Source organism: Pectinophora gossypiella, chromosome 4 (assembly GCF_024362695.1).
Source record: "Pectinophora gossypiella chromosome 4, ilPecGoss1.1, whole genome shotgun sequence".
NCBI classification, from domain to species: domain Eukaryota; kingdom Metazoa; phylum Arthropoda; class Insecta; order Lepidoptera; family Gelechiidae; genus Pectinophora; species Pectinophora gossypiella.
The window spans coordinates 17,330,480-17,344,003 of NC_065407.1; the positions used below are offsets into that span (position 1 = coordinate 17,330,480).

General features: G+C 37.2%; 1 protein-coding gene across 1 annotated transcript; it reads right to left on the reverse strand.

The window, feature by feature from the left end:
* Positions 1–440: 440 nt before the first annotated feature.
* LOC126382353 (piggyBac transposable element-derived protein 4-like) lies at positions 441–4,665 on the reverse strand. Its single transcript, XM_050032165.1, has 8 exons — positions 4,603–4,665; positions 4,448–4,528; positions 4,208–4,366; positions 3,907–4,061; positions 3,765–3,827; positions 3,601–3,687; positions 3,471–3,530; positions 441–3,376 (listed from the first exon to the last, which is right to left on the reverse strand). Exon 8 carries the CDS (start codon positions 3,372–3,374, stop codon positions 1,359–1,361), a length of 2,016 nt encoding a protein of 671 aa, XP_049888122.1. The 5' UTR covers positions 3,375–3,376; positions 3,471–3,530; positions 3,601–3,687; positions 3,765–3,827; positions 3,907–4,061; positions 4,208–4,366; positions 4,448–4,528; positions 4,603–4,665; the 3' UTR covers positions 441–1,358.
* Between the last annotated feature and the right edge of the window lie 8,859 nt (positions 4,666–13,524).

Sequence of the window (13,524 nt, forward strand, 5' to 3'; positions counted from 1 at the left end):
AATTCAGAAACAGCAAGCGAGACGTGCAATGATTCTAATTAGATAAAAATAAAAAAGATCACATTATAAAATCTATCTCAAATCCAATTAGAATTGACAGAATCCGCTCATTTTTTCAGTTATCCCAGCCATGCCTGTTAATAGCATGTAAAGTATCATGTTCTAGGAACTGTAATATTTTTTATTTGAAAGCGCATTTTTTACACTTTTTACTAGTATTCAAATTATATTTTAATGTTATTTAGTTTAAACACAAGAAATATAAATATAACACCTGGTCACGACTTATTTGTAACACCGTATTCTTACCAAGATGGCCGCCCTCGCTAAGTTTCTGTTTACACTGAGCGTTCCTACCTTTTTAAGTCTATGGTAACTATAGTTACCAATAAAGGGTAAGATTAACATGCACATTTTGTGCATGGAATTAAAGTCGATAATCAGAATCAGAATCATTTATTCAACGTAATTATCATGGATAAACTTGTTGAAGGTCAATGTAACATAACATTTTTGAATTTACGTCATTTCGCAAGGTGTTATGGCTGAGGAGAAGAAATGACAAGAAACTGCAACAGCAACACATCTTTTAAATCAATGAGGATACATTATAAGTTATTTAATAACTAGAGGAACACATTCAATACCAGACATTTTTATCATTTAGGTAATCATTAATTTTATAATAAGCTTTTTTACATAAAGTAAGCTTCACGTGAGCTTTAAATTTATTCTCTGATAAATTTAAAATATTATCTGGTATTTTATTGTAAAAACGTATACATAACCCCAAAAAAGATGAATTTAATTTACTTAATCTAGAATTTTTAACAACAATTTTATTTTTATTCCTTGTATTGTAAGTATGTCTTTCACAGTTTCACAGTTGAAGTTTTGAATCTACAGTAATTCCTAAGAAAACGGTGTAACGGTGATAAGATACATAATACATAAAATGCAATAACATAGTAATTTTACTAAGGCCCATCGTTTTCCATACAAAATTTTAATTTGGAAAGTCTGTATTTAGTTTCTCTTGAAAAGTTGTAATTTGTAACTAAGTTATAACCAGCCAGTACCCCATACATAAAAACTTTATTTTGCATAATTTATAACGAACTAATTACCAAGACCAATCTATACAGATTATAGTTAGTTGAAAATAACTCTATTAGTTTTACGGTGACCTAATTTAGATAAGCCGGTCCATCGCTTCGGAGTATGTTGGACGCGTACGTATACACCGATGAGTGTATTTTTGAGCCTTCAGGTCGTCCAACTGCCCGGAGAAGTAGTAATAACAAAAGTCAGCGTCAAAAGTCTTAACTGTCAGTATTAATCAAAAGTCGCCAAAAATCTCAATCGTCAGTATTGTCCTGGTTGGTGGTGGAAGTGCGAGGAGGCTTATGATAGGCTTTAAAGCAATACACGATGCACAGATTTACGTCACACTCCTCGCACTTATATGCAGTCCTAGACGGTCGTTTGTTCTTAGTGCACATAAAACAACGTGTGGCAGTGGATCCCGTTTTCATCGGAAAATGGTTCGAGGCCACGTACGGTCGCGTTGTTTGGCGTGCCACCAATTGAGTCGTCTCTCTATGTCGAATTAGTTTGGGTTCTGTCGTCAAGTCAATGTTTTTGTGCAACCGTAGCAAGTCTTCAGCCAGCGTCCTCCTAAACTGACGGTGATCAAGTTTGTGTGTGGGATTACTATCGTAAATCACAAAGCAGTTAAAGATTGCTGCATTGTAAAGGCGCCTAAACAGCTTCTTGTACCACACTTTAGTTTTCTGTCTCTCAAGAGCTTGACTGGCAAGATACTGATCTTTGCGGTCGACACCTCCCATTGATTTGTTGTAGTCAAGGACGACAGCCGGCTTATGTACTTGCGTACGGTTATACGTAGTCACTGATCCGATTAGAAGGGGATGGTAAGTGGAGATCATACTAACGAGGTTAGAGTCACGCCACAACATCACCGACAGATCGGAACAGTAAGATGCCACTATTTCACCTTGTCGCATGTCAGTCTTTTTTATAGTCTTTAAACTTTCGGGAACAAATTCTCGCGATAATCTCAGAGTCCCAAATACGTCAGTCTTTTCCTGTTTAAGGCAACGCGCTAATAATGGAGCATTATAAAAATTATCCATTATTAGCGTGTGTCCCCGGTGAAGTAGTGGTGTCATTAAGTCATAAACAATCTGAGAAGTAGCATTTCGCGGACGAAACGTACTGCTCGATTGGTCGTCATGTCGGTCTTGTTGGGTGTCAGGGTCATTAGCTTGGTCCTGCTGGATGACGCGGTCTTCAGGTCGGTGTGTCTGGCTGTCACTGTTGTCAAGTCGCTCTTGCTGTGTGTCCTGATCCTCAGTCTGTTGCTGGGTGTTGTGGTCGTCAGATTGTCGCATTTTTCTTTTTCTGTTGGGGCCATCTTTTCCAGTATACACCCTGAACTGCCATAGGTAGCCTGATGACGACTCGCACATTTCATAGGTTTTTACACCTACTTGAGCGGCTTTGGTTGCTATTTTTTGAGAAATACTAAGTCGGCCATGCCATTTTAGTAGGCTCTCGTCAATAGCCACGTTCTGTCCAGGGTAATACATTGATGAAAATTTGGCATTAAAATAGTCGATGACAGGTCTTATCTTATTAAGTTTTGTCGTGTCCTCAGTCGAGTCATTGTCTACAAAGTGTAACATCGTTTTTAACAGGAAGTATCTGTTGTAGGACATTATTCGCCCAAAGAAAGGAGTAGTCCCAAACCCGTCATAAGAGAAGTAGGACTCCTCCGTCACTTTGGGGTATAATCCCTGAAGTATAATCAGTGCTAAAAACGCTATCACTTCGTCCCGGTCAGTCGGTGTCCAACGCAAAGTCCGTGTATGTTTTTTCGTTTCTCGGTTTTGTTTTAGTTTTGTCAGTTTTTGTTCACCGTAAAGGTTTGTTTGTCGTATCAGCATGTCAACAAAATCAGTGTCAAACATTTTATAAAAAATATCAGTCGGAGTCATGTCGTTAGTAACCGTGAATGTCGGTCCTGGCGAACCAGTAAAGACTTCTCGCTTACCAGTAAAAGTCTGTCTGTCACACGTCCAATTAAATTCAAAAAAATCGTTAGTAGGTGCCAAGTCTCTCACACATATGTCATCAGCTTCCTCTTGCGCATGAAGTAAAGAAATTTGTTCAGTAGTTAGTCCATCATCGTCTGCTGCGCAGTCAGTGGCTGTACGAGTATTACTTTGTGTCGAGAGTGAGATACCCAAGTCAACGTCATTACTGTCGATATCGAGTAAGTCTTCGTCCTCACTATCAAAAAAGTCTGTCATCCAGCTAGTCACAGTCTCGGCAAAGTGATCGTCGTTCATAGCTGAAAAAGTATTTATAATATTAGCACAGATTTTTTATCATTTTCAGGGACTAATTGTATAAGGATATAGTCAAATTAATTAAAAGTGTTTCACCTATTACACTCCTTTTCGACGTACTGGCAGTTGGCGCCGAAAATATAGACGGGCGGACCTCTGCAAAAGAATATAATTTAATGCGAGTTCAAGTACGCTTACACTCCACAATTTTGTATTAACCTGTTACCAGTGATATCTGAGTCGTCGTCACCAGCGGGTGCTACGACGGGAGCAGGCGCAGTGACAATAGATGCGGCAGGTTCGGGTGCCGGTACTGTAAACAAAATATTAATAAATGCGGGTTTAAAGACGATAACTACACTTTTATATGATTATTAATGAGTTTTTTACCGATATAAAATTCGTCGGTGTTCCCGACCACTTCTCCGCCAGCGACGTCGGTGGCTTCGGGGGCTGGATCACAAACAACGCAATTAAGTGCGGGTTTAAATCTATTGTGTTTAAACTATACAAGTTAATCTCTTTAAATTACCAATAATAATGAAGTCGTCCGTGGCCACAGGCACGGAGACTACCTGGCCAACAGGTGCATTGGAAGTCGAAGCCACAGGCACAGAGACTTCCTGGCCAGCAGGTGCATTAGAATTTGAAATAAATTCTATTGCACCACGTTCTGGCGATGGACGTCTAAAACAAAAGCAAACATATAGACAACACAACAAACATATAGAAAAAAAACATAAAAAAAACATAAAAACATATAGAAGTGTTTTTATTATTATTATTATATAGACATGACAATAACATAAATAACAATAACGAAGATTACTTACTGCGTGCGGCGCTTTCGTGGAGGCGCATCAGGCAATAATATACGATCTAATTGCGCCTGCCGCTTTCTGTCTATAAACTCCTGTTGGATATTTATTGGCAGTTTAGTCAAACGTTTTTTCGTAATTTGTCTTTGTGCCCTCACTTCAGCTATTGCAACTCTGAAAAAAAGCAGTCACTGTTTAGAACTGAAGATAAAAGAACGCTAGTTATAAATTGAATTTGTGTGCAATACTACTTACTCTACATTGTCAACTTCGCTTTCTCTGTGTACACGCCCACCTCTTCCCTGTCCACGTCCTCGCCCTCTACCTCTTTGAACACTGAAACGTAAAACAGCATATTATTATGTTATACATACTTTATTATCACGAAAACAGAAATAAATAATATTTACCTTTGACGACTTGCCGACCCGCGACTTGTCGGACTCAAGTCGCGACAATTTTTGTTTGGTAATCTAAAATAAATACTTAGTAATTAGTACCTATAATTAAAACATTATGCTTGCACAGTATTACAAAAATGTCATACAAGAAAACCGCAAAATTAACCACTATAGATATTTGGATTAGTATGAAAGTTAGTATTGTAGCATTTGATTATTAAATTAATTAATAAACCACACAAAAATCATGTCACACAAACACAAAAAAAATGACACCAAAACGTGCTCCAAATACAAACACCAAAGTAACTGTAAGCTCAAACAAAAAATAAGCGCGTTCAAGCAGCCATACAAAGATAATCGCTCCGTTTGTACGAACCCTTAAACCCAGATAAGTCGATGGTAGGTTTAGTTACCATGATAAAAGTTGACCAAATTTGGTGTACCCTGTAATCTAAATCCTGGGCATCTGCTGAAATAATTGTTTATTTAGGTAAATAATTTGTTTCCACGAGTAACTAATAAGTAACGTGATGTATTTAAAACATTTTAAAATATAATGCGTCGTGTAATATTCTGTAATTTGCCTCCATTTTTGTCTCGGGAGACGTTTTTTTTGATACGATATTTTTCTCTTAATGATTTTGGAACAAAATCATGGCTTAAATGTTCAGGTTTTTGTAGAAAACGGTAGAGGATATATTCAAGATGTATGCTAATCAATAAAAATAATATATTTTATATACTTACGGCATATTTCTTGTTTAAAACACTCACTCGCAAACACAGTAGTTGACAGTAGACTCGACCAACACTCGTCTGACTTTGAAAGTTGTTTTTTTAATGTTATCGACTCATAGGGAAGAGATGCAAATACCACCTAGTAAGGTTTTTTATAGTACACAATACTAGTATAAGTTTATAATCTATACTAGCTTGTAAAAATAGTTAATCCGTAAAATTGGTCACCCTAACGGAACCCCGTCGATTGGTAAGTATAGCTACCACCGACTGCTGAGGTGAATTTGGAATCGGTAGCTATAATTACCAACGACTGTAGAGTGGTTAGTGAGTCAGTGTAATTTGTAATAAAGTATAATAAATATGCATTTCAAACTTTTTACATTTAATAAGTCTAGACTGCTAACAACATATCCTGAGAATTTGGTTTAACTAGTATAATCCAAACCTGGGTTATGAGGATTCAAAAATCGACGAAACGTTTTAAGAAAAGGTAAGTAGTGCCCTGCCCTTTGCTCGTCTTGGCGGGGACACTCCCGTGCCCCCAGATCGACTTCCTAGTAAACAACCTCCATACATTTTCCCTTAATAGTGTTATCACTCCATTCGCATAACCACTCATAACTTTCGACGATTTACTTTCAGGCATGGGGCTTCGATACAGGCAATCCAATGATCACTTTACCATATAAGCCGTCTGGTAAAAAGGGTTTAATGTCGTCGTTCGTGGTAATAGTGGTGAATTACCGGACATTACCGCCAGTAAGTCATCGTATCTTGTCTCAACTGCGATCTGACTGGGGTCAGAAGTAAATAGGACGTGGCGTGGTTACAACTAGCTTGCATAGATGTTGATAGAGAGGTGGATGCGGCATTGTACGCCGTGATAAAAAAATAATAATAAAAATAATTTAATACAGGAACCATAGTCAATTTGAACGGAAGGCGATTGGGGCAACCACCGTTCTACACGCCCTATCTATGGAGTAATGGCGATTACTCCACCGACAAGAGCGCAGCTCTTAAATAAAGAGAGAGAGAGTCAATTTGCAAACTATTATGACAATAGCTGTCTATTATAGTATTCTAACCTTTGATACTTGTTAGTACTATATATGCTTGTTAGGCTATACAGCTTGTGAGAAGCTGCAGTAGTTTTAGGCGGATGAGACGTTCGTTATGTAAAAATTGACGATTCATAGTGTAACTATGTTACCTACTGAATAAAGATATTTTTGAATTTGAATTTGAATACTGTCGAATGCTTCGCCGATGACACGGTCATAACCTTTGCGGGCCCTACATGGAATGATGTCTTTCGTAATGCAACTGAAGGGCTAAGAGTAGTGAAAAGGTGGTACGACAATAATCTCTTGTCATTAAATGAGGCGAAAACGAACTATATATGCTTTTCCTTAACAAAAGCCGGACAGCCCAAAAATCAAAATCCCTTGCAAATTCATTCCTGCTCTGTCAACGATGGCCCTTGCAACTGCACGTGTATTTCCAGAACTTCTTCGACTACGTATCTAGGTATAGAATTGGACGAACATCTGAGATGGGACAAACAAATTGATAAAGTCTCTAGTAGAATAAAACAATTAGGATATGTTTATAGGGATTTAAGAAATGTTGTCGATCGCGCTACTCTGATGTCCGTGTACTTTGCACTTACGCAGTCCATTCTTTTGTATGGCATCATAGCATGGGGAGGCTGTGGATCTACCATCTTAAAAAAAGTTGAAGTGGCACAAAAGCTGAATTTAAAAATAATTTATAGAAAACCTAGACTGTTCTCGACAAGTGAATTATATATATAATATTACGAATGTTATGTCACCTAGAAAACTATTTATTTGGCAGGTCTTAATACACTTTGCAAGAAATATTTGTCAAATGCCACAAAAAGAATCAAATCGTCAGACAAGACAAACAGCTAAAAATAGAGGTAAATACTTAACACCAGTTAGATACACAGCTGCAGGAAAACGGCATTATTCTAGTATAGCTCCTAGACTGTATAGTCAGTTACCAGACAGTATAACCCACTTAATTGAATCTTTTCAAGATCCTATGTTATGTAAAAATCCGAATACAAGACAGAAACTTAATTCTGAAATTAAAACCTACCTACTAAACATGCAGTGTGATCAATTTGAAGAATTATATGATAAACTAACTTAACTATAATTATATATGCATAAATAAATAAAACATTAATTATATATTTTAAAATTCCTATTGCATGCTCTAATAAAATTACTAACAACCACTTACCATCACCATTTACAAATATATTACATACAAACATACATATATCTTGTCAATATTATATTACTGATATTTTCGCACTTTATTCAAAATCATAACGTAACCGCTCGTATAAGATGCACCTATGTGACTAGTCCTGCCACAGGCCGAGGCCTTTAAGGACTGTCACTGCAAACCATATAGTTTTGGAGCCGATTGTCGTAATTTCTGTGCATTATATTTGCATACTTTTGTAACTTGTATTTTATTATAAGTCTATGGTTTTAAATTGTCATCTAAATTAAGTAAATAAATAAAATAAAATAAATAAATAAAATAAATATATAATATAAGTCGGTAATACAATGTAAAATAGTTCTAAGTTTTTTGATAAGAATCTCATTTGGTACGCAATGGATATATATCTGTAATGTAAGTGTAAATAAATAAATAAATATTAAAAGTCACCCACGGAAAAATCACGCTCTTAAAAGTAGGTATGAAATATGCTATTATTTCTCCAAAATTCTTTGAAATAGTGATGCCTAAAAGTCAGCCGAATTCGCATGACGTGGTAAGCGATTGGCATACGACAACGGTTATCTACTAAACATCACCAATTTAGTTTAGAAGTTATACCGGGACAAACTTACACTGACATAGATAGCATAACCGTCCTTTTATCTTCGCCGTAGTCGGACAAAATTAAGCCGTCGTGTGACATTTAAAGTGTGTACATTGTTTTAGGTTTACGCGGTTATTATCATAATTAAAGCACATAATAACGGGTTATTACCGCGTTTAAATCAGGGATATGAGACTCCCGATATTTCAACGCTGTTGCAAGTGCCATGATCACTGATGAGATTGGAGTGGAGTATGTAGATCCATAATTTTCTACGGGCATATCTGTCTACCCTCTTTCTTTTTCTTTGCCGCTTTTTTATTGTTGATATCGGAATGTTCGGAACCATCTGAACTCGCACCAAACTAAAATATCGCTAGTCTCATATCCCTGATTTAAACGCGGTAAGAACCCGTTATTATTTGTTTTCATTATTTAAAGTGTAGTGAAAGAAACATAAATTTAACTTTGGTAATCTTAATCAAAGTCGGTAAATAATTCGGTTCATGCAATATAATCTACTGGTAGATAAAGACGGATTTATTTGACTCTTTCATTAAATAGAAGCCATATCCAAATTTTACGAATCCATGTCCACCTGGCAGCGAAAGCTAGTGATGACGAGCCTGGAGTAATGCTGGGAAAGTCTAGTTTATAGGGCACCATGCAAACACCATGCCGAGATGTACCCGATAATAACCCTTTAGTCTCGCTCGTACTAATGAGAAGTTGTGTAAGTGAGAAAGAGATGGCATTACTGTTAATAACAAAGTAAGCTTTGTTTAATGTTGTGATTATTCAAAATTCGTTTATAGGATTTTTTGGGTAGGATGTAAAGAAACTTGCGGTCAATTTTTCTTATCTCATGTGAATTGTGAGATCAATGAACGACCTCATCAAACCTGATGTCAAAGTTACTCTTCGATTACAAACGACCCTTGACATACGGCCGACTGCTTAACGTGCCGTCCGAAGCACATAACATCTTACTATCGGACAATCAGGTGATCAGCATGCAATGTCCTAACCGAACTAGAGATCTCAAAGTGATTTTTATTTTTTAGTGATTCGAACCCGGGAACTCTGGATCGCCCCAACGCTCAACCACTGAACCAATCCAGGTGTTGGCGTCAGATCTGGCAACGCCCGTTGCGTAAAAGTAAAAATTAAAGTAAGGATTTTTACATTATTATAACTTTGTGTTCTTTTACTCTTTCATCATCATCATCCCATTAACGTCCCCACTGCTGGGGCACGGGCCTTCCCTATGGATGGATAGGGAGATCGGGCCTAAAACCACCACGCGGGCCTAGTGCGGATTGGTGGTTATTAACGACTGCTAATGCAGCCGGGACCAACGGCTTAACGTGCCTTCCGAAGCACGGAGGAGCTCGAGAGGAAAACTTTTTTTGTGGTCACCCATCCTATGACCGGCCTTTGCGAAAGTTGCTTAACTTCAACAATCGCAGACCGAGCGCGTTTACCGCTGCGCCACCGAGCTCCCCATTAATAATTTCACTTTTACTCTTTATTTTACGTTAATATTGAGTTGGTCATCTTTGATTTCGCTCGCTAATACCAGGGCAGGCAGTTATTGTTTCTCGTCTATACCAAAAATATGTTACATTGGTAAGGGTATACTTAGTCTATTTTTACGAAATGTCCTAAATGATAATGAAGAATTGTCATGATCACTCATACTTTAAAATAAGTTGAATTATCTGCAAGTAGATATCTCAATATCTAACATGAATATTAACTAGATTAAAGTTAAAAGTTGCGAAACGATGGAATTTATGTGGACTATTAATTTACCTGTACTCTTATCGTTCAAGCAAATGGGCATATAATTTAAAAGTATTTTAATGATTTAAAATATTATTAAATAGAATTAATATAAATTATTTATAATTGTAAATGTTATACAACTAATTAATTAATTTAAAAAGTAAGTAAACAGAAAAGGCGGGAACGGAAGTGAGAATTACGCGGCGAGAAAAACAAATGAAGACCGGGGTTGGATTGGTTCCCCGACTTTTCTAGGAGACATTGGTTGTGGAAAGAATTACGATGGAAATTAATAAATAGTCGATAAAGTCACCAAATTACAGTGTTTTATTAAAAGAATACGGAATAAAAAAAAGAGGTTGAAAGGGCCAAGTAAGCGCGAAACGCGCGCTTTCCAAGTATGAGTTTATAGTTCATACTTCAACTTTTCACTCAACTCGTCCGCAAACTTCGCGACGCACGGGCTCCGCGTTAGTATATTAAAAGGTCGACTTGTGCATTATATCGACTACATTGCAAGTAGATGCCTCTTTATCACAGAAAAGCTAAAAACCTTAGTATCATCGGAAATTTATCAAAACTTTTGTATGCAGTATCCTACTTCTTATCGTGTGAGTTGTGAGGTGGAATACCAACCTCATCAACCCTGGTGTGAAGGTCACTTACTGAGCCGCCGAAGGCCCCTGACATGGCTCGTGTAACGACTACATACTTACATCAGTAAGTAGTAACCGGGACTAACGGCTTAACGTGTCTTCTGAAGCACGGATCATTTTAATTTCGGACGATCAGGTGATCTGTAATGTCCTAACCAAACCAGGGATCACAAAATATTTTTTGTGATATTTTCCCACCGGGATTCGAACCCGGGACCTCCGGATCGTGAGCCCAACGCTCAACCACTGCACCACGGAGGCCGTTAGTAGTAGTATCCTACGAAAAGTAATGATAAAATCGCAACTTATCACAAAATTTATACACAGGCGGTAAAGTAAAGCTAACGTAATTATCAGTTTGCATGAGAAGTAGTAAAAGAGAGCGGTGTTGAACCGGCGACAGCGGTTCTCATACAAAATCCGCGTTAGAGCATTTCCATCTTCTTCTATACCGTGAAACTAACATACACGTAGGTATATAAACTTACGCCTTTTTCCCTTCACAACGCAATATATAACTCACAATCCAAAATAAGCAATGATAAAACTGTTGAATCGAAACACGTAATTACTTTAAATTTCGATTACTTTTATTTATTTTCACAATATAATCAAATGAAACCGCTTTCATTTGAAATAATGCTTTAATTTTATATGAATTGTAAGTACCGCAGTTTAAGCTTGAAGCCTGTATAATCGATTTATTTAGCGTTAAATTGAAAGTGCATCTCAAGTTAATGACTAAACTATAATTATACAGAATCCAAGATGGCTACTTTAATTATAAATTAATTGTAATAAAGACAGGTATATCGTGAAAGTAGTAAATTATTTCGCTGACTAACGCATGAGGAATGTCGCTTGGAAAATATGAATCATTTTTACCATCATCACCAGCCCATTAACGTCCTCACTGCTGGGGCACGGGCCTTCCCTATGGATGGATAGGGGGATCGGGCCTTAAACCACCACGCGGACCCAGTGCGGATTGGTGGTTATTAACGACTGCTAATGCAGCCGGGACCAACGGCTTAACGTGCCTTCCGAAGCACGGAGGAGCTCGAGATGAAAACTTTTTTTTTTGTGGTCACCCATCCTATGACCGGCCTTTGCGAAAGTTGCTTAACTTCGACAATCGCAGACCGAGCGCGTTAACCGCTGCGCCACCGAGCTCCTCAATCAATCATTTGAATCATTTTAATACTCCTTAATCAATTTTTCCAACGGATTAGTGCAATGATTAGTTTTTGCACAAAAGGTCTCAGTTTCATTGCCAACTGTCTTCTTCTGATTTGAATACTTTATAAACATACTAAAATATTTTTAATACTTGTATCAAAACGATGTACTTTTATAGTATTTTATGCAACAGTTGTATAAGAAGGGTCAAAAAATGCGAGTGGCGTGAGTTGCGATGTGAGCCTTGGCGAACATCGCAATAAGAGACGCCACGAGCATTTTTTGACCTAGTTATACAACGTTGCATACAATACTTTTTCTACGACGACGTCATTTTTCCTCTTTATTTTATACTTTTTAGTGTTTTGAAACGAAACACAAAAATTTTCCAATTTATTTTCCAACGCGCGGGAAAATGGCGGCAAATGTATACTTTTTTTTTATAGTATATCTATGGCACCAAACAAAGTAAAGGTGCCAGTTTCCAGGTCAAAAAAAAAAAACAACAACAATGCTTTTTTGGCGACATTATAGTACAGTTACACTTTGTAAACAATGCTTTTATAGGCCATAGAGCGTACACTTTTTCAAAGAGTTTAATTATGTATGTACTTATATTAGACTTTTTGGTTATTTAAATGCCAGATTAAAGTAGAGGAGTAGAAAATAGTATTTTATGCAACAGTTGTATAAGAAGGGTCAAAAAATGCGAGTGGCGTGAGTTGCGATGTGAGCCTTGGCGAACATCGCAATAAGAGACGCCACGAGCATTTTTTGACCTAGTTATACAACGTTGCATACAATACTTTTTCTACGACGACGTAATTTTAAACGAAACACAAAAATTTTCCAATTTATTTTCCAACGCGCGGGAAAATGGCGGCAAATGTATACTTTTTTTTTTATAGTATATCTATGGCACCAAACAAAGTAAAGGTGCCAGTTTCCAGGTCAAAAAAAAAAAAACAACAACAATGCTTTTTTGGCGACATTATAGTACAGTTACACTTTGTAAACAATGCTTTTATAGGCCATAGAGCGTACACTTTTTCAAAGAGTTTAATTATGTATGTACTTATATTAGACTTTTTGGTTATTCAAATGCCAGATTAAAGTAGAGGAGTAGAAAAAAACATATAATACGCTAGTTTCCAACTAGTCAAATCAGTTACTGTTTACTTAATGTCAAAACACGAAATGACTATGGAATTTGTATAAAAAGGCACTGTGACGTCATAGAAAAATGTGATTAAATGTTGCACTTATTTGTTTATATTAAACGTGATAAACGTTTTTTGTCTTTATTTAGTAATCAGAATTTCATAATGTATCTTTGACCTAGGAAACAACCCAATCTTCTTCTATCGTGTGGGTTGTGAGGTGAAGTACCTAATCAACCGGTTACTAATGAGCCGCCAAAGGCCCCTGACATGGCTCATGTAACGACTACTTACTTACATCGGTAAGTAGTTACCGGGACCAACGGCTTAACGTGCCTTCCGAAGCACGGATCATCTTATTTTCGGACAATCAGGTGATCAGCCTGTAATGTCCTAACCAAACTAGGGACCACAAAGTAATTTTTGTGATATATCCCCACCGGGAATCGAACCCGGGACCTCCGGATCGTGAGCCCAACACTCAACCACTGGACCACGGAGGTCGTTGTTAACACAACCCAATTATATTTAT

Bases quoted from the DNA above. Each gene is read 5' to 3' on its own strand.
- LOC126382353 (XM_050032165.1), bottom strand. From the start codon at position 3,374: ATGAACGACGATCACTTTGCCGAGACTGTGACTAGCTGGATGACAGAC.